This window comes from Hemiscyllium ocellatum, chromosome 42, assembly GCF_020745735.1.
Source record: "Hemiscyllium ocellatum isolate sHemOce1 chromosome 42, sHemOce1.pat.X.cur, whole genome shotgun sequence".
Classification (NCBI taxonomy): Eukaryota; Metazoa; Chordata; class Chondrichthyes; order Orectolobiformes; family Hemiscylliidae; genus Hemiscyllium; species Hemiscyllium ocellatum.
In genome coordinates, this window is record NC_083442.1 from 31,553,391 (window position 1) to 31,573,642 (window position 20,252).

A 20,252-nucleotide genomic window follows, 5' to 3' on the forward strand; every position below is an offset into this window, starting at 1 on the left:
CGGATGCTGCCTGACCTGCTGTGCTTTTCCAGCTCCACACTCTCGACTTTAAGCTCCAATCTGTCTACACAAGCAGATCCCAAAACTATCTCATGGTCCTGCATTGGAATCCAGGCGTGCCTGGGGAAGGGACTGGATCTGAACTACTGCCAACACTGCCCTGTGATCAGCAATAACATTAACCCCTTTTCTCAAGGAATGGACAATGCCAAGACACTGTTACATGGCTGCAATTTCATTCATTAAAGGTGAGGACATTTTCGCTTGGCAGGACTGAAAGCACAAAAGCAGGAATCTAATCTTTTCAGTGCAGAGCGGGATTAGGAGTAGGTGTTGGCCATTCAGCCCTTCAGGCCTGTTATGCTGTTCAATAAGACTTCTGCTTGTCTTTTATCTGAACTCCAATTTGCATCCCTATCTCCCCAACTGTTTCAATTTCCTTATGGTTTTGGTGAAGTAGTTTTCAGCAGTTTCTGATGAAGAGAGCTGAAACGTTAGCTCTGCTTTCTCTCCACAGATGCTGCAAAACCTGCTGAGATTTTCCAGCAATTTCTGTTATTGTTTCTGATTTACAGTATCCACTGTTATAGGGTCAGAGCGTCATATAGCACAGAAACAGACTGTTCGGTCCATCTCATCCATGCCGACCAGTTATTCTAACCTAATCTAGTCCCATTTGCCAGCACTTGACCCCTATCCCTCTAAACCCTTCCTGTTCATATATCCATCCAGGCACCATTTGAATATTGTAATTGTACCAGCGTCCACCACTTCCTCTGGCAGCTCATTCCATACACGTATCACCCTCTGTGTGAAAACGTTGCATAAGGTCCCTTTCAAATTTTTCCCCTTTCGCCTTAAACCTATGCCCTCTAGTTTTGGACTCCCCTTCCCTAGGGAAAAGACCTTGACAATTTACTCTATTCATGCCCCTCTATAAGGTCACCCCTCAGCCTCCAACGCTCCAGGGAAAACAGCCCCAGCCTATTCAGCCTCTCTCCAACCTTGGCAATGTCCTTCTAAATCTTTTCTGAACCCTTTCATGTTTCACACCATCCTTCCTATAGCAAGGAGATTAGAACTGCACGCAGTATTCCAAAAGTGGCCACACCTATGTCCTTAATCCTTTTGTTTTTTTTTAGCAGTTTGTCGTAGTGAACTCTGGGTGGGATTTGGGGCCTAGTTTGCTGAAAGTTGGGTGACCAGCTGGGAGCTGTGTTCAGGTGAGGGTGGGGGGAGGGTACCACCAGCTTCCCAACCCCAGCTCCGCAGACTCTGCAGAATCTTCGAGTTCACTCTTCCTGCCCATGTGTCAGTGACCACAGGGAGCTGAGGCTCCAGTAAACATCAGCAGCAAATGCTCAACTCCTCAGAATGAACTGAAATTCCTGTCCACACGTTCGGAACTCTCCAGGGACTGGCCCCTGCCATGTGTGTAATCCTCGTCAGCCCTCTCCATTCCAAGACTTTGAAGCCCTTGCCTATGGTCTGTTGTGGATGGCTGTGCCTTCAGCTGCCTGGGCACGAAGACATCCCTTCCTACATCAGGCTCGCCTCGCACCCCACCCCCACAAACCTACCTCTATTAACCAAAGGTTTGGGCACAACATTTCACAACGTCAGGAACCCAGGTTTGATTCCAGCTTCTGGCAGCTGTCTGTGTGGAGTTTGCACATTCTCCCCTGTGTCTATGTGGGTTTCCTCCCACAGTCCAAAGATGTGCAGGTCAGGTGGATTGGCCATGGAAATTGCAAGGTTACAGGGATAGGTTGGGGGAATGGGTCTGGGTGGGCTGCTGTTTGGAGGTTTGGTATGGACTCGATGGGCTGAATGTTCTGCTTCCACAACATAGGGATTCTGTGATTCTATCTCCAGTCTCTGATTGTGTTCTTGTAAGTGTCTGAGGTCGTTAAAGGTGCAGCACTCCTTGCAAGTTTGAATCTCTGCACCACATGACTTCACGCCAGCTCTGTCAGGCACACTGACACCACAGAATGATCCCAATTCTGACCTTTGACCTGTGCTGGATTGTTTGACCCCAAAGTTGGAGAAACCCTGGAGGACACTGCGATCGGTTTCCCAGCACGTGTGTGTGTAGGTGTGTGTGTGTGTGTGTGTGTGTGCATGTATAGGTGTGTGTGCGTGTGTAAAACAGAGAAAGTGTCAGTAGTGAGCAGGAGCGGGATTAGTGAAGCCTTCCACAGTTTGACAGCAGCTGATATGGAGCAGGATCCATTGATCTTCTTTCAGGGGCCATCGGGCATCTTTGAGGGGCAAACTCGGAGGAGGCTTTGTATTTTTGTGTGTTTTCCTCAGTTGGAGTGTTGCCTGTCCGACTGTTTGATGGGTGGAGTAAGCTCTTTGTGTTTCCGCCTCTCAGTTCAGTTCGATGGCGTCAACAAGAATTGGCCGTCGCCACCCAAGGAAGAGAAGGTCCGGCACCAGAACAGGCTATCGGGATCCAACTTCAAATCTCTAAAACATCAAAGCCTGGAATTTAGTGGAGCGCTGGGGGAGAGAGTGGAGCCAAACCTGCCTCTCGGGAACCAAACGTGAGTATTCACTCATTCCATCATCGCCCATTAAACTCTCAAAGATCGCTCGGGCTGGTGTGGAGGGAACTGGTCAGGCTGGAGCTTTGATAAGAAGGTGTGTGTGTGTGTGTGTGTGTTTGTGCATGTGCATGTGAGTGTGACTGTGTGTGTCTGTATCACTCTGTCTGTGTGTGTGTGTGTGTTTGTCTCTGTGTGACTGTGTGTGTGTGTTTGTGACTGTATGTGTTTGTGTCTGTGTGACTGTATGTGCTTGTGTCTGTGTGAGTCTGTGTCTGTGTCTGTGTGACTGTGTGTGTTTGTGTCTGTGTGACTGTGTTTGTATCTGTGACTGTGTGACTGTGTTTGTGTCTGTGTGACTGTGTCTGTGTCTGTGTGACTGTGTTTGTGTCTGTGACTGTGTGTGTTTGTGTCTGTGTGACTGTGTGTCTGTGTGACTGTGTGTGTGTCTGTGTGTGTTTGTGTCTGTGTGACTGTGTCTGTGACTGTGTGTGTTTGTGTCTGTGTGTGTGTTTGTGTCTGTGACTGTGTGTTTGTGTGCTCTCTGTGTGTGTGTGTCTGTGTGACTGCGTTTGTGTCTGTGACTGTGTGTGACTGTGTGTGTTTGTGACTGTGTGTGTGAGACTGTGTCTGTGACTCTGTGTGTTTGTGCATGTGCGTGTGAGTGTGACTGTGTGTGTCTGTATCACTGTGTGTGTGTGTGTGTGTGTGTGTGTATGATGTTGTAGGTGTCACCCCACTGGAGTGGGGAGCTGCTGGAACGTATGGCCATGAGGTCTCTGTCAGCCACTGAGACAGATTGCAAGTGAAACAAACATATCTTTCTCTCTGTTTAAACTCGCCCTGCAGCTGGTATCACGGAGCAATCAGCCGGATAGATGCAGAGAATCTCTTACGTTTGTGTAAGGAAGCCAGTTACCTGGTCCGGAACAGCGAGACCACCAAGAACGACTACTCCCTCTCACTGAAGTAAGTGTAATCCTGCAGACCCTCCTAGACATGTGCTCCATCAGCTCAGGATCTGTCTGGCCTGGCTGTCCCATCAGATGCTCTCCAGTTCAGGGGCTTTGCTGCAATCCCTCTGCAGAAGAAACATTGGGATTCGAACCGTAAGCTTGTTCTCTCTCCATGGATGCTGCCTGAGTCACTGGGATCTCCAGCATTTGTTGTTTTCAGCCAGAAGAGAGCTCAGAAGCTGGGTATTGGAGGTTTGGGGGGTGTGGGGTGAAGCGGGGGGGGGGGGACCTATTTCCCTATCCTGACTCCCAATCCCCAACCTCACTCCCAACTCGCATCCTCACTCCCAATCCCCCATCCTCACTCCCAACCCCCACCCTCACTCCCAATGCCCCATCCTCACACCCAACCCCCATCTTCACTCCCAACCCCCATCCTCACACCCAACCCCCATCCTCACACCCAACCCCCATCCTCACTCCCAACCCCCATCCTCACACCCAACCCCCATCTTCACTCCCAACCCCCATCCTCACTCCCAACCCCCACCCTCACTCCCAACCCCCATCCTCACTCCCAACCCCCATCTTCACTCCCAACCCCCAACCTCACTCCCAACCCCCATCCTCACTCCCAACCTCCATCCTCACACCCAACCCCCATCCTCACACCCAACCCCCATCCTCACTCCCAACCCCCATCCTCACACCCAACCCCCATCTTCACTCCCAACCCCCATCCTCACTCCCAACCCCCACCCTCACTCCCAACCCCCATCCTCACTCCCAACCCCCATCTTCACTCCCAACCCCCAACCTCACTCCCAACCCCCATCCTCACTCCCAACCTCCATCCTCACTCCCAACCCCCATCCTCTCTCCCAACCCCCATTCTCACTGCCAACCCCATCCTCACTCCAACCCCCGTCCTCACGCCCAACCCCCATCCTCACTCCCAATCACCATCCCCATCCTCACTCCCAACTCCCCATCCTCACTCCCAACCCCCATCCTCACTCCCAACCCCCATCCTCTCTCCCAATCCCTGTCCTCACTCCCAACCCCCATCCTCACTCCCAACCCCCATCCTCACTCCCAACTCCCATCCTCACTCCCAACTCCCCATCCTCACTCCCAACCCCCATCCTCACTCCCAACCCCCATCCTCACTCCCAATCCCCGTCCTCACTCCCAACCCCCACCCTCACTCCCAATCCCCGTCCTCACTCCCAATCCCCGTCCTCACTCCCAATCCCATACTCACTCCCAACCCCCATCATCACTTCCAACCCCATCCTCACTCCCAACTCCCCATTCTCACTCCCAACCCCCATCCTCTCATCCAACCCCCATCCTCACTCCCAACATCCAGTCCACACTCTCACTCTCATTCCCTATCCTCACTCCCAGTCCAATCCTTACTCCAAGTCCTCGGCACTCAGTTGCCCAAGTTTCTATTTACCGCTCTCCCTGATATTGTTGTTTGGCATGTCCCCAATCCTGTTCATTGCTTTGTAGCCTCACTGGGAGTACACAGGGGGATGTGGTACTTTTTAAGGACATGTTGTTATGGTATATTCCATTTTATTGTTCTTGGGGGATGTGGCCATCGCTGACTGGGCCAGCATTTATTGCCTGTCTGTAGTTGTCCTTGAGAAGGTGGTGGTGAGCTGTCTTCTTAAACCCCTGTGAGCTGTAGGGACACAGAGTCTCGCACTGCGGGTATAGACAGTTTTGACCGAGTGGGTAAGGATGGCAGATTTCACGCCTGGGAGGGCATTAGTGAACCAGATGGATTTTTACAGCAATGCAGTGTCTGAATCAGATGAGCATTTGATTCCAGATTTGTTCATTAATTCAATTTGCTTGTCCCATCTGCTGTAGTGTGATTTAAAGTCCTGTCTGGATCCTAGGACTAATTTAAAGTAACATTATCATTGTGATGCCATGCCTGCATATAAAGCATCATTCTGCTGCTGAGGGACAGGCGTGTTTAAATGGGTCCTTTTGAGTCCTAGTCCTTTGCCCTTCCTTGAATTATCCTGGGAGATGGGCTGGAATGGAAGGTAAAAACATGAACGTTTGGTTTTTATTGCTCATTGGCTTCAGTGTTTGAAAAAGCAAGGCTAGAGTTTCTCCCGCTATCGTGAATGAGGCTAACATTCCATTGTCTGCATCTCCCAAGGGACCAGTGACTGATCAGTTGGCATTTTCCCAGGAGATGGCACATCGTGATTACAGCTGTGTGTGTAAGAGCTGACAATTTGCCTCTGTATTGCTCTGAGAGTTCCAGGAACACTCCATGATGCCTATGTTCAACCTTTTGTAGCAAGCAAGCTAAATTGGAAGTGACAGCAGCTCGGTGCAAATTGAAAGCGTATTTACTGAGCACAGGCAAGAGGCACATTTCAAGGAGAGAGAGAGAGAGATAGAGAGGGACACAGCTCATGCACTCTGCTGTCACTTGCCCATCCTGTCCCAGCGCACTTAACATCAAGAATAATCCCTCTGCTATGTCATTATTCAAAGGCTAATTACATAAGGCTCAGTCCATCACTATTGTGTTTCCATTTTGCTCTTTAGAGACAGATTAATATTCCCCGGGGTGTGACAGAGATTGGTAACAGTACAGAAATTACACTTCACTGTGGATGTTCTCAAGGGTGGGCTGCTTTAAGCAGAGTGAAAGACATATCATTCCTTCACTGGTGGAACATTCCGGAATGATACAGAGCCGAGGGATCTATCCATAGGCTGTGCTGATTCTTCATGTACCGGGTTGAGGCAGTACAAAGTGACTAGCTGTTTGACTGCGAGAGGCATTCCAAAGAGTTTTCTTTCTCTCTCTAAGGGACGCAAATTGGCTTGAGTGTTTTGTGCGAAGATTTCGGGTGGGTGGCTGGGGGTGAGGTCCTCTAGGGTCTCCCCCATTTCTCTCCCCTGACACGACCTCAAATGCAGAAGCTAACCCTGTGCAAAGCATTTGATGGGCAGAATTTGGGAACAGCTGAAGGCTGTTTGGCTGGTGATGAAGGCTCTTGTGATGTAGCGGTAGTGTCCCTGCCTCAGAGCCTGGAGATCCAGCTTCAAGTCCCACCTGATCCAGAGGTGCGCTGTGACATACCTGGGCAGGTTGTTTCAGAGATATATCTCCCTATCCTCAAACAGCCTTATCCCTGTAACCCATGGCTCCCCCCAGGAGAAATCTATCAATCTCAGTTCGGAAACTTGCAGTTGGTCCTCAGTAGCGTCCCCTTTGTGAGGAGAATGTGGGAATTTCCACCGTGCATTCAGTGATGGGGGAAGCGTTCAGAATTCCTGAGTGATGCTTGCCTACCGTCAAGCAGCCAGTCACCCTGCATTGCCTCGCCCTGGCACATGATGGGGGCAGTATCAGAGGCCGAATGGAATGTGGAACGTTGCCTGAGACAGGGGCTTGAGAAGAGGAGGAGGAGGGATGGGCTGGGGTGTGTCGGAAATGATTGGCATTGCAGCCAGCTGTGTGGATGCTGCTTTAATATTCATAACTGGAGTAAGAATTTCAGGGCCAGCAGCTCCCTGGGTCCTGTTTCCTGTATGTATTAGGCCTGTGTCTACGCACAGCTCAGACCAAGTCAACAACCCCTCTCTGTTTATACCAGTGGAAACATTTCCTATAGCTTCCAGTGCAGGAAGAGGTCATTCAGCCCAGTGTTTCCCATGCCAGCCACACACTCTGACTCCTCCCCTGTCGCACTGCAACCTCGTCACTGTTAAATATTCATCCAGTCCCTCTGTTGGAAGTGTCTGTTGAAACTGCTTCAACTGTGCATTCAGGCAGAATACAGGCACAGAGGTCAGGAGGCTGAAACCACTCTACAGAGGCCGGTATCCTGCCACCGAGTCACCCTGTGCGGGCAGGAAGGGGGAGTTGAGATGGTGGCTGTAGCTGAACAGGCGAGAGTTGGAATGTTGAGGGCTTTCTCGATCTGTCTGAGGTCGATGCCTGAGTCCACATGGTGTTTTCTCAAGAAGCAAGGCAGAGAGAAGCCACTGACAGGGACACTGCAAGCATGTGGGATCCCAGGTATGTTCTTTAACGGTTAACACAGGATTGCAATTTCCTTGTGCAAAGAACTTTTCTGATCCAAAGTTGCTGCCTGGCATTGACTGGCAAGCTGGCTCAACTTGAACTGAAGACCAGTCCGTTTGGTCTCAATTCCTTTATCTCACCACGTCCTGTCTAACCTCCTTTGGATAGTTTGGGATTGTTCAGTTGTCAGCCATCTCTGCTGTAAGTGAGATGATTACTATTGAACAGTCTGTATAATAATGCATGAGGCATTAGGGACAATCCGTCAGCAATTCACTTCTGTCAGACCACATTTCCACATCATCTTCATACGATAAGACAGAGAGAGACTTGCATTTACATAGCATCCTTCATGATCTCTGGATCCCCCACAGTTCTACATTAAGTCTCTGCATTAATGTAGAAACCTCAGCATCCATTGTATGCACAATAAGCCCCCACATACAGGAAATTAATTGCAGCCATTCATCTGAATTTGTGGTATTGGTTCCGGAATAATAATTTGTCATGACGACAGGATGAGCCACTGTGTCATTTTCGGACACAGCAACCACATGAGAGGCAGTCAGCATTCATCCTCACCCTCGATAGTGCAGGAGTCCCTCAGCACTGAGGGAATATCACACTGTTGGAGGGTCAATACTGTGGGAGTGGGAGTACTGAGGCAGCGCCGCACTGTCGGAGGGTCAGTACTGAGGGAGCACCAGCTGATAGAGGGTCAGTGCTGAGGGAGTGCTGCACTGTCAGAGGGTCAGTGCTAAGAGAGTGTCACACTGCCGGAGGGTCAGTGTTGAGGGAGCACCACACTGTCAGAGGGTCAGTGCGAAGGGAGTGCCACTCTGTCGGAGGGTCAGTGCTGAGGGAGTGCTACTCTGTCAGAGGGTCAGTGCTGAGGGAGCACCACTCTGTCAGAGGGTCAGTGCTGAGGGAGTGCCGCACTGTCAGAGGGTCAGTGCTGAGGGAGTGCCACACTCTTGAGAATGATCATGAGAATCAACTTGTGACAATGCCCTAATCTGGGGCATGTGATCAAAGCGCCCTGTTACTATAAAGTAACCAGCTGACAGTGCAGTGACCCCTCAGCACTGATCCTCCGACAGTGCAGCACTCCCTCAGTACTGACCTTCTGACAGTGCGGCACTCCCCCAGTACTGACCCTCCGACAGTGCGGCCCTCTCTCAGTACTGACCCTCTGACAGTGCGGCACTCCCTCAGCACTGACCCTCTGACTGTGCGGCACTCCCTCAGCACTGACCCTCTGACAGTGCGGCCCTCCCTCAGCACTGAACCTCCGACAGTGCAGTGCCCCCTCAGCACTGACCCTCCGACAGTGCGGCACTCCCTCAGCACTGACCTTCTGACAGTGCGGCACTCCCTCAGTACTGACCTTCTGACAGTGCGGCACTCCCTCAGTACTGACCCTCCGACAGTGCGGCCCTCTCTCAGTACTGACCCTCTGACAGTGCGGCACTCCCTCAGCACTGACCCTCTGACTGTGCGGCACTCCCTCAGCACTGACCCTCTGACAGTGCGGCCCTCCCTCAGCACTGACCCTCCGACAGTGCAGTGCCCCCTCAGCACTGACCCTCCGACAGTGCGGCACTCCCTCAGCCCTGACCCTCTAACAGTGCGGCACTCCCTCAGCACTGACCCTCTGACAGTGCAGCACTCCCTCAGCACTGACCCTCTGACAGTGCGGCCCTCCCTCAGCACTGAACCTCCGACAGTGCAGTGCCCCCTCAGCACTGACCCTCCGACAGTGCGGCACTCCCTCAGCACTGACCTTCTGACAGTGCGGCACTCCCTCAGTACTGACCTTCTGACAGTGCGGCACTCCCTCAGTACTGACCCTCCGACAGTGCGGCCCTCTCTCAGTACTGACCCTCTGACAGTGCGGCACTCCCTCAGCACTGACCCTCTGACTGTGCGGCACTCCCTCAGCACTGACCCTCTGACAGTGCGGCACTCCTTCAGTACTGACCTTCTGACAGTGCTTTGCTCCCTCAGTACTGACCCTCCGACAGTGCGGCCCTCTCTCAGTACTGACCCTCTAACAGTGCGGCACTCCCTCAGCACTGACCCTCTGACAGTGCAGCACTCCCTCAGCACTGACCCTCTGACTGTGCGGCACTCCCTCAGCACTGACCCTCTGACAGTGCAGTGCTCCCTCAGCACTGACCCTCTGACAGTGCGGCACTCCCTCAGCCCTGACCCTCCGACAGTGCAGCACTCCTTCAGCCTTGACTCTCCGACAGTGCGGCACTCCCTCAGCACTGACCCTCTGACAGTGCGGCACTCCCTCAGCACTGACCCTCCGACAGTGTGGCCCTCCCTCAGCACTGACCCTCCAACAGTGCGGCACTCCCTCAGCACTGACCCTCTGACTGTGCGGCACTCCCTCAGCATTGACCCTCTGACAGTGCGGCACTCCCTCAGCCCTGACCCTCCGACAGTGCAGCACTCCTTCAGCCTTGACTCTCCGACAGTGCGGCACTCCCTCAGCACTGACCCTCTGACAGTGCGGCACTCCCTCAGCACTGACCCTCCGACAGTGTGGCCCTCCCTCAGCACTGACCCTCCGACAGTGTGGCCCTCCCTCAGCACTGACCCTCCAACAGTGCAGCACTCCCTCAGCACTGACCCTCTGACTGTGCGGCACTCCCTCAGCACTGACCCTCTGACAGTGCAGTGCTCCCTCAGCCCTGACCCTCCAACAGTGCAGTGCTCCCTCTGCACTGACCCACTGACAGTGCAGCACTCCCTCAGCAATGACCTTCTGACAGTGTGGCACTCCCTCAGCAATGACCCTCTGACAGTGCGGCACTCCCTCAGCAATGACCCTCTGACAGTGCGGCACTCCCTCAGCACTGACCTTCTGACAGTGCAGCACTCCCTCAGCACTGACCTTCTGACAGTGCGGCACTCCCTCAGCACTGACCTTCTGACAGTGCAGCACTCCCTCAGCACTGACCTTCTGACAGTGCGGCACTCCCTCAGCACTGACCCTCTGACAGTGCAGCACTCCCTCAGCACTGACCTTCTGACAGTGCGGCACTCCCTCAGCCCTGACCCTCTGACAGTGCGGCACTCCCTCAGCACTGACCTTCTGACGGTGCAGCACTCCCTCAGCACTGACCCTCTGACAGTGCTAACTCCCCCAACAAGGATCTTGCTGCTGCAAGATTAACGTGATATAGAAGCACAGAATGTTTCGGAGTCTCTAAATGTGCCAGTGGGCTAACAGGTTCCTGAAGTGACGTTGTGCAGTGTAGCAGCTGGTGAGTGTATGGTAAGATCCCAGTAACAGAAAGGGCAGTGGGAGGATACCTACTCTTCATAACTTGGGTGAAGGACTGTGGCTTTGTGAACGCCTCTGTATTTAAAGAGTTGAATTATTAACAGGCCAATCATCTATTATTGTTCAAAAATGGTGGACAGCCTTCATCATCTAAACAGAAGTTGGTTATAAATATTAAAACAAATGGAGAATGTGATACTCAATTCCATTCATGTATTATTGACCAGATGACTGCTGTATTCAACTTCATGCTGAAAGTGTCCCTGAATGTTGTGTCCACGAACTTTATCGGAGAGAACTGCAAGATGAACACAGCCATATACTCTCAGAATTCCTGACCATCCATTCCATCCTATCCCTTGGAGCCAGCCAATCACCTCCATGGTTGGGTGCATTCACTGTACATTGAGTTTTCTCATTCCCTGCTCCCTTTCATGTTCTCCTGTCATCGTGAGGCGGCAGCAGCTTAAACTAATGTGAGGGAAGTCAGGAGGTGTTGAAGGCAGAGAGTGGGAAAGGTTTGGATGGAGGGAGGTGGCTGCAATGGGAGAGGTCTCTGGTCTAGCTGCACCTTTGTGGTCCCAAAGCACAATGATCCGAATCGCAGCGATCTCACCATCCGCTGTAGCAATAATAAGGTAGGCTTAAGGTGAGAGGGGAGAGATTTAAAAGGCACCTGAGGGGTAACCTTTTCACACAGAAGGTGATGCGTGTATGAAATGAACTGCCAGAGGAAGTGGTGGAGGTTGGTACATTGCAACATTTAAAAGGAAAGGTTTGGAGGGCTATGGGCCACATGCTGGCAAATGGGACTTGGTTAATTTAGGATATCTGTTCGGCAAGGACCAGGTGGACGAAAGGATCTGTTTCCGTGCTGTGCATCTCTATGACTCTATAACAGGACTCACTATGGAGTCGCAGGTAGATAGGATAGTGAAGAAGGTGTTTGGTATGCTTTCCTTTATTGGTGAGAGTATTGAGTACAGGAGTTGGGAGGTCATGTTGTGGCTGCACAGGACATTGGTAGGCCATTGTTGGAATATTGCGTGCAATTCTGGTCTCCTTCCTATTGGAAAGATATGGTGAAACTTGAAAGGGTTGAGGAAAAGGTTCAGAAAAGATTTACAAGGATGTTGCCAGGGTTGGAGGATCTGAGCTATAGGGAGAGGCTGAATAGGCTGGGGATGTTTTCCCTGGAGCATTGGAGGCTGAGGGGTGACCTTATAGAGGTTTACAAAATTATGAGGGGCATGGATAGGATAAATAGCCAAAGTCTTTTCCCTGGGGTCGCGGAGTCCAGAGCTAGAGGGCATAGATTTAGGGTGAGAGGGGAAAGATACAAAAGAGACCTGCAGGGCAACTTTTTCACGCAGAGGATGGTATGGAATGAGCTGCCAGAGGATGCGGTGGAGGCTGGTACAATTGCAACATTTAAGAGGCATTTGGATGGGTATATGAATAGGAAGGGTTTGGGGGGATACGGGCCGGGTGCTGGCAGGTGGGACTAGATTGGGTTGGGATATCTGGTCGGCATGGACGGGTTGGACCGAAGGGTCTGTTTCCATGCTGTACATCTCTATGACTCTATAACAGGACACCTGTCCCTCACTATCTCTGCAATCCCTGTGGCCCTCCATGATCTCACCATTTCCCAAATTCTGGCCTTTCTGAGCATCTGCCATTTGAACGGTTTCACTGTGCCTTCCACTCCCTGAACCTGAAGTTCAGGTTTCTCAGCAAACTCGAACATCCAGCCTGTTCCTGCAGCAAGTTGATTCCATCCTTGGATCATGCTCACTCCATGGAGTTAAACAGCTGGTGCCCTGTATTCTTCTTAACCCTCCTTAAACTTCTGTGCCTCTCTCTCCCCTTATTAACACTTACCTCACCAGCTCCAATGTCTCCTTATGTGATTTGATGTTGAGGTTTGTTTAATAATGCTGCTGTGAAGTGCTTTGGAATGTTCATGGTGCTATATAAATGCAAGTTGCTGTTGTTGTTAGGGCCATTCAGCCCCTCAAGCCTGCTCTAGCAGTCCGACAGACAATAGCTAAACCCTACTTGAGCCCCATTTCCCAGCCACATCCCGAAATCCTTTCGGAAGTGAGATACATGGCAGTGTAACACTGTAGGTCAGCTCACTGTCATTTGGTTGTTGTCTTGGTGCTGACATCCTACCAATCAACTGGAAGCTGATGACCTGGGCTTGCACCTCATTTGTTACGTGTGGAATCTTCCTGTGTACAGCAGTGACCACCCTTCAGAGCTCTGGTAAAGGTGCAAAGTGTTCTCTTTTGATCATACAGCACGGGAACAGACCCTTTGGTCCAACCAGTCCATGCCGACCAGATATCCCAATCTCACCTAGCCACATCTGCCAGCACCTGGCCCTTATCCCTCCAAACCCTTCCTATTCATCTACCCATCCAGGTGTCTTTTAAATGCTGTAATTGTACCCAGCCTCCATCATTTCCTCTGACAGCTCATTGCATACACGCACTGCCCTCTGTGTGAAAAAGTTACCCCTTAGATCCTTTTTAAATCTTTCCCCTCTCACCTTAAACCTATGCCCTCTACTTTTGGACCGCCCTACCCCTGGGGAAAAGACCTTGACTATTCACCCTATTCATGCCCCTCATTATTTTGTAAACCTCTATAAGGTCACACCCTCAGGACGAGAATCTCTGCCAGCCAGGGTGGTACGGGCACTAACCTTCAATCAGATTGTCAAAGTATTTATCTATGTGCTTGCAATTCAAAGATCATGTGTTAAGTGCAGGAAATTGGGATGAGAATAGTTGGGTGTTTATGTTTGACTAGCACGGGCTCAATGGGCTGAAGGGTTGTAGTCCTCTCCGGGTATGGGGAAATCCATTCCAATAGGAGCCTCTGGTTAATGATCCAGTCTATCTCCTCTCTCCCCCCCCCCACAAAGCTTTCCACAAGAACTCCTTGTCTCCTTATAATCCAGGTAGCAATCAGTTCAGCATTGGTCGCTGCCTTGACTGCCCTGAGCTGATAAAGACTCTGATCTACACGATTCAGTAAGACACAAGCAGAAATAACCAGCCGGATTCTGAATGCAGTGCCATTTCAACACTTGATGGTCCTTTACTAAATACATCTCTAATGCATCTTTAATGAAGTTCCCCAGTATCTGCTGGCACATTGAGGGAATCGAATTGAAATTAATAAGCTTCATATAACACAGGTATCGGCTTTTGAAAATTAATTTATGTGTAAATTGCATCGCCTTGTGGCCTGCATTAAAAGACGTGTTGGTTTCATTTGGTTTTTCTTTCAAGAATTTATAGCAATGCCAAAGGGACTTTGGCTTTTATTTGAATCGGTTGTTAGCTGTGAGCTGAAAGATTGCTTTCATTTCTGTATGGAGTTGACTCTGGAAAAAGAGATTCCTTTGACTCTCTTTCCCTCTTTGTCTCTCTCTGTCTCTGTCACCCCCACCCCACACCCCGGCTGTCTCTCTACACCCCTGTCCCCCTCTCCATGTCCCCCCATCTTTCTGTCCCCATCTCTCTCTATCCATTTCTCTGTCCCTTCTTTCTCTGTACCCCTATCTGCCCCCACCTCTCTCCATCTCCCCATCTCTCTCTCTCTGTTCCCCCACCTCTCTCTACCCATCTCTCTCTCTCTGTTCCCCCACCTCTCTCTACCCATCTCTCTCTCTCTCTCCGTCCCCATTTCTCTCTATCCATCTGTCTGTCCCTTTCTCTCTCTTTCTGTCTGTCCTCCCTCTCTTTCAGTCCCTCTCTTTCTCTGTCTCTCTCTCTCTCTCCATTTGTTTCTTTTCTTTTTCCTGTCTCCCCCCGACTTTAATTCTCTTTTTCTATTCTCTCTTTGTCTCTCTTTCTCTGTCTCTCCATTTCTCTTACTCTCCCACCTCCAAGTCTGCATCTGTCTATCTCTCTCTCTCTCTTTCACTCCAATTTCTATTAGCCACTGAGTGGCGGGTGAGGGTATTTTATGTAGATTTTATTCTGATACCAGCTGCCTGTTTCAAACACAGTTTGCATATAAATTACTTATTTAAAATACAATTATAGCCACTCAGTCAGTGTAACTGAAAGGGTTGCACAAGTAATTAAAGTGTCACTTCCTTAGGCAATTATACGGTTGGTGACAAAGATGGCCGACGCATCAGTGTGTCCATCAGTCAGTTTGTCCCCAAACCCCACTGTGTCTGACTCTTTCCAGGTTACAGAAACCAGAGGTGAGGCTCCCTTTTATTCTGCCCTGTCAGCAACTTGGAAAATTAAAGCTTTTAAAGGCTGAAGTTAATTGTCTTAAGGGTGAGGGATCACAGGAGCAAATTAAAATCTGAGCAATGTTTTAGTCTCCTCTAGTTTTTAATTGCTCCCTTCTTCACAGGAGGTTCCTGAGCTTTGGTTGAAGTTTGGGCGAAATATAGTTGGACTTTAGGCTGCATGCTTAGTGCAGAGCATAGCTCTGAGCTCCAGGCTATAGAAACATTGGAGAAGATGCAAAGACAGTACCAAGAGCTGAGAGATTGCAAATCTTCTAGTGATTGTATCACCACCACCTTCTCAATGGCAATGGGTAATAAATGTTGGACCAGCCTGTTCACACCAACATCCTGTGAACAAATTTTAGGAAAATATCCTATCGCACTGACTGGTGTAATTTAAATTCAACCAATAAAACATCTGTAATGGAAACCGCATCATTGATGGGAGTACAAACCTATCAGGCTCCCATGTGTCCTTCAGGGAAGGAAATCTGCTGTCCTTGCCTGGTCTGGACTCCATGTGACTCCAGACCCACTGCGATGTGGGTGATTCTGAACCGCCCTCTGAAATGGCTGTGGGAAGCACTCAGTTTGATGGGAATGGCCTTGTTGACCTGGCCTTCATCCCATGGCGGAATCACATAAAAGAGCCCGGGAACATTCAGACCCAGTTCCACGCCGTGAGCACAGGATCAGCACCAGCTGCTGACCGAACCTGGGGCTCTCCCAGCTGCCTGTGCCTCAGTACATCAGTGTGCTGACCGAGTGAGATATCCAGGCAGGTTCATCCTCAGAATGGGGTTGAAAGGGGAACCTGATGATTGATGGAAAGGTTTTTGTTTATGAATAACGAATCAACAGGGAATTTGTCAAATTATGCAAATTTAGTTGAGTACTTGGAGCGTGGAATATCCACTCTGCAGCAGCCTTACTGTTGGTCTCTGCACCATCTAAGAAATGTATAGTGGCCTTCAGTCTCAGACATTCCAAAATACATTAAAGCTTTAAATGTTCTGTAAATGCCAACATTGTTATGGAAAAAGTTGGCGCCAATGGAGGACATCAAGATCCCACAGGCAATAAAAGGACAGCCAATAGATCGTTTTTTTTGATGCAGATGGAAGGGTAAATTTTTATCAAGAGACCGGGCAGAACTACTCTCCTGTTCCTTCAAATAATTCATGCAAAATTGACCTTGCTCTGAGGGAGCATGATTTATTGCTTCATTCAAAAGACAGCATTCCCACTGTTTGACCCTCCAACATTGTGGCACTCCCTCAGCACTGACCCTCTGACAGTGCGGCACTCCCTCAGCACTGACCCTCTGACAGTGCGGCACTCCCTCAGCACTGACCCTCTGACAGTGCGGCACTCCCTCAGCACTGACCCTCTGACAGTGTGGCATGCCCTCAGCACTGACCCTCTGACAGTGCGGCACACCCTCAGTGCTAACCCTCTGACAGTGCGGCACTCCCTCTGTGCTGACCCTCTGACAGTGCAGCGCTCCCACAGCGCTGACCCTCCGACAGCGCGAAACTCCCTCAGTGCTGACCCTCTAACAGTGTGGCCCTCCCTCAGCACTGACTCTGCGACACTGCGGCACTCCCTCAACACTGACTCTGTGACAGTGCCCGCTCCCTCAGCACTGATTCTCTGACAGTGTCCACTCCCTCAGCACTGACCCTCCGACACTGCGGTGTTCCCTCAGTACTGACTCCCTGACAGTGCCCGCTCCCTCAGCACTGACTCTGACAGTGCCCGCTTCCTCAGCACTGACCCTCTGACAGTGCCCGCTTCCTCAGCACTGACCCTCTGACAATGCCCGCTTCCTCAGCACTGACCCTCTGACAGTGCCCGCTCCCTCAGCACTGACTCTGACAGTGCCCGCTTCCTCAGCACTGACCTTCTGACAGTTCCCGCTTCCTCAGCACTGACCCTCTGACAGTGCCCGCTTCCTCAGCACTGACCCTCTGATAATGCCCGCTTCCTCAGCACTGACCCTGTGACAGTGCCCGCTCCCTCAGCACTGACCCTCTGACAGTACCCACTGCATCAGCAATGACCATCTGACAGTTCCCGCTCCCTCAGCACTGACTTTCTGACAGTTCCCGCTCCATCAGCACTGACTCTCTGAGTGTGCCCATTCCCTCAGCACAGACTCTCTGACAGTGCCCGCTCCCTCAGCATTGACTCTCTGACAGTGCCCGCTTCCTCAGCACTGACTCTGTGACAGTGCCCTCTCCCTCAGCACTGACTCTCTGACCGTTCCTGTTCCCTCAGCACTGACCCTCCAACTCTGCAGTGCTCCCTCAGCACTGACTCTCTGACAGTGCTCGCTCCCTCAGCACTGACTCTCTGAGAGTGCCCGCTCCCTCAGCACTGACTCTCTGACAGTGCCCACTCCCTCAGCACTGACTCTGACAGTGCCCGCTTTCTCAGCACTGACTCTGACAGTGCCAGCTTCCTCAGCACTGACTCTCTGACAGTGCCCGCTTCCTCAGCACTGACCTTCTGACAGTTCCCACTCCCTCAGCACTGACTCTCTGACAGTGCCCATTCCCTCAGCACAGACTCTCTGACAATGCCCGCTCCCTCAGCACTGACCCTCTGACAGTTCCTGCTCCCTCAGCACTGACTCTCTGACAGAGGCCCCTCCCTCAGCACTGACACCCCTCCTGACACTCCTATCCATCTCACTCTGCCAATATTCTCCTATCCACATTATCAGGATCAGTCCCAGCTGCTGCAAAGTCATGCATTGATTGAGAGATACAACTTCAAATGGAAGCAGTCAATTTCTGACATGCAATATCGACCTATTTAGCAAGTTCAGTGGGGATTGATTCTGCATTCAGGAGATCAATAAAGGACAGATCTGAACCTGTCTCCTTGTGTAATCAGGTTGAATTAACTATTTTTCTGACAAACCCATAATATGTCATCGTGTGGAACAAATGATACATTTATCATTCAATATCATCTAACACTGGTGCTTGGGTGTTTCAGCATCATTGCTAAGCTTGGCATTTATTTTCTGTCCCTATTTTGCCTCATTTCCAGGAAGTTTCTCCTGGAATGTTGCCGTTTGGATGCTCTGACCGCTCCCAGGGATTGTTGTGTTCAGTTCAGTGCTGCCCCTGTTAGAACCCAGTGGTTATGAAGGGACAGTGACAAAAGCCCTGCCAAAAGACTTGGAAAGAGAATGTGAAGATATCCCCTGATTTGGATACATTTCTCCATAAGGACAGGTAGAAAGCACCCAAGATGCCAATTTTTGGGATCACTTTGCGCAATGGGATTCCTCAAGATCTTCAGTTTGGGCATAGAGTCATACAGCTCAGAAACAGACCCGTCAGTCCAGCCAGTCCATGCTGAACATAATCTCAAACTAAACCAGTCCCACCTGCCTGGCCCATATCCCTCCAAACCTTTCCTGTTCATGTACATATCCAAATGTTGGTTTAAAATGTTCTGACTTCACCTGTACCCATCACTTCCTCAGGAAGTTCATCCCACACGTGCACCGCTGTCTGTGTAAAAACAAACTTCCCCCCCCCGTGTCTTTTTTAAATCTTTCTCCTCTCACCTTAAAAGAATGCCCCCTTGTCTTGAAATTCCCCACCCAACCAAGCGACTTATCTATATGCCTCACGATTTTATAAACTTCTATAAGGTCACCCTTCAACCTCCTACTCTCCAGTGAAAAATACCCCAGCCCATCCAGTCAATTTTTTTATAACTCAAACCCTCCATTCCTGATAAGTTTTGACTGAGCCCTCTCCAGTTAAATAATATCCTTCCTGTAACAGGGGACTAGAACTGGCACAGTATTCCAGACGAGGCCTCACCAATGTCCTGTACAACCTCAGCATGACGTCCCAACTCCTATACTCAGAGATCTGAGCAATGGAGGCATGGGTGCGAAACATCTTCAGAACTACCCCGATTACCTGTGATGCAAACTTCCAAGAATCAGGTGCCTGGGTGTTAAACACTGCCTGAATGGCAGCCAGCCCTTCGATAGTGTTGATCCTCAGCTCCAGTCTCGAAGGAATGTAATAATTAGGAGCAGGACTTGGCCATTTGGCCCATCAAGTCTGCTCTACCATCCAATACCATCCTGGCTTCTCTTGGTCTCAACTGCACATCTCTCTCACCTTCCTGAGAGATCAGCAATTGGTCTGTCCTACCGTTATCATTATGCCCAAACGCATGGATCTCAGTTGCAAACCCAAAGGCTCTTTACCCTGACATCGTAACCCCCCCCAACCCCACCCCACCCCCACCCCCATGTTGGAGAGCCACTAGGCAGGGGTCCTCAAACTCTCAGGGGTCTACCATCTCTGCCTCTCCCTCCTCCTCTAAGATGCTCTAAGAACACATCTCTTGAACCAAGATTTGTTCATCATTCAAAATACTCCTTCGCTGGCTTACTCCTCCTGCAGTTTGGGAATTTGCACTTCATTCACGGTGTGAGAGAAATGCAAATTCTTATTGTATCCTCAGCACTGACCCACCAACACTGCAGCACTCCCTCAGCACTGACACTCTAACAGTGTGGCACTCCCTCAGCACTGACCCATCAACACTGCAGCACTCCCTCAGCCCTGACACTCTAACAGTGCGGCACTCCCGCAGCCCTGACCCTCTAACAGTGTGGCACTCCCTCAGCACTGACCCTCCAACAGTGCAGGGCTCCCTCAGCACTGACCCTCTGACAGTGTTGCACTCCCTCTGTACTGACCATCCGACAGTGTAGCACTCCCTCTGTACTGACCCTCTGACAGTGCAGCACTCCCTCAGCACTGACCCTCCAACAGTGCAGCGCTCCCTCAGCACTGACCCTCTGACAGTGCAGCACTCCCTCTGTACTGACTCTCTGACAGTGTAGCACTCTCTCTGTACTGACTCTCTGACAGTGTAGCACTCCCTCTGTACTGACTCTCTGACAGTGTAGCACTCTCTCTGTACTGACTCTCTGACAGTGTAGCACTCCCTCTGTACTGACTCTCTGACAGTGTAGCACTCCCTCTGTACTGACTCTCTGACAGTGCAGCACTCCCTCTGTACTGACCCTCTGACAGTGCAGCACTCCCTCTGTACTGAC

At 50.7% G+C, this 20,252-nt stretch overlaps 1 protein-coding gene across 2 annotated transcripts in view; it reads left to right on the forward strand.

Moving 5' to 3' along the window:
• LOC132834753 (SH2 domain-containing adapter protein F-like) overlaps positions 1 to 20,252 on the forward strand; it is a 196,721-nt gene that overhangs the window by 145,862 nt on the left and 30,607 nt on the right. For both annotated transcript variants that reach the window (XM_060853733.1, XM_060853734.1), the window contains exons 4-5: positions 2,381 to 2,552; positions 3,402 to 3,521. In XM_060853733.1, coding sequence (XP_060709716.1) covers positions 2,381 to 2,552; positions 3,402 to 3,521 — 292 coding nt within the window. The remainder of the gene's footprint in view (positions 1 to 2,380; positions 2,553 to 3,401; positions 3,522 to 20,252) is intronic.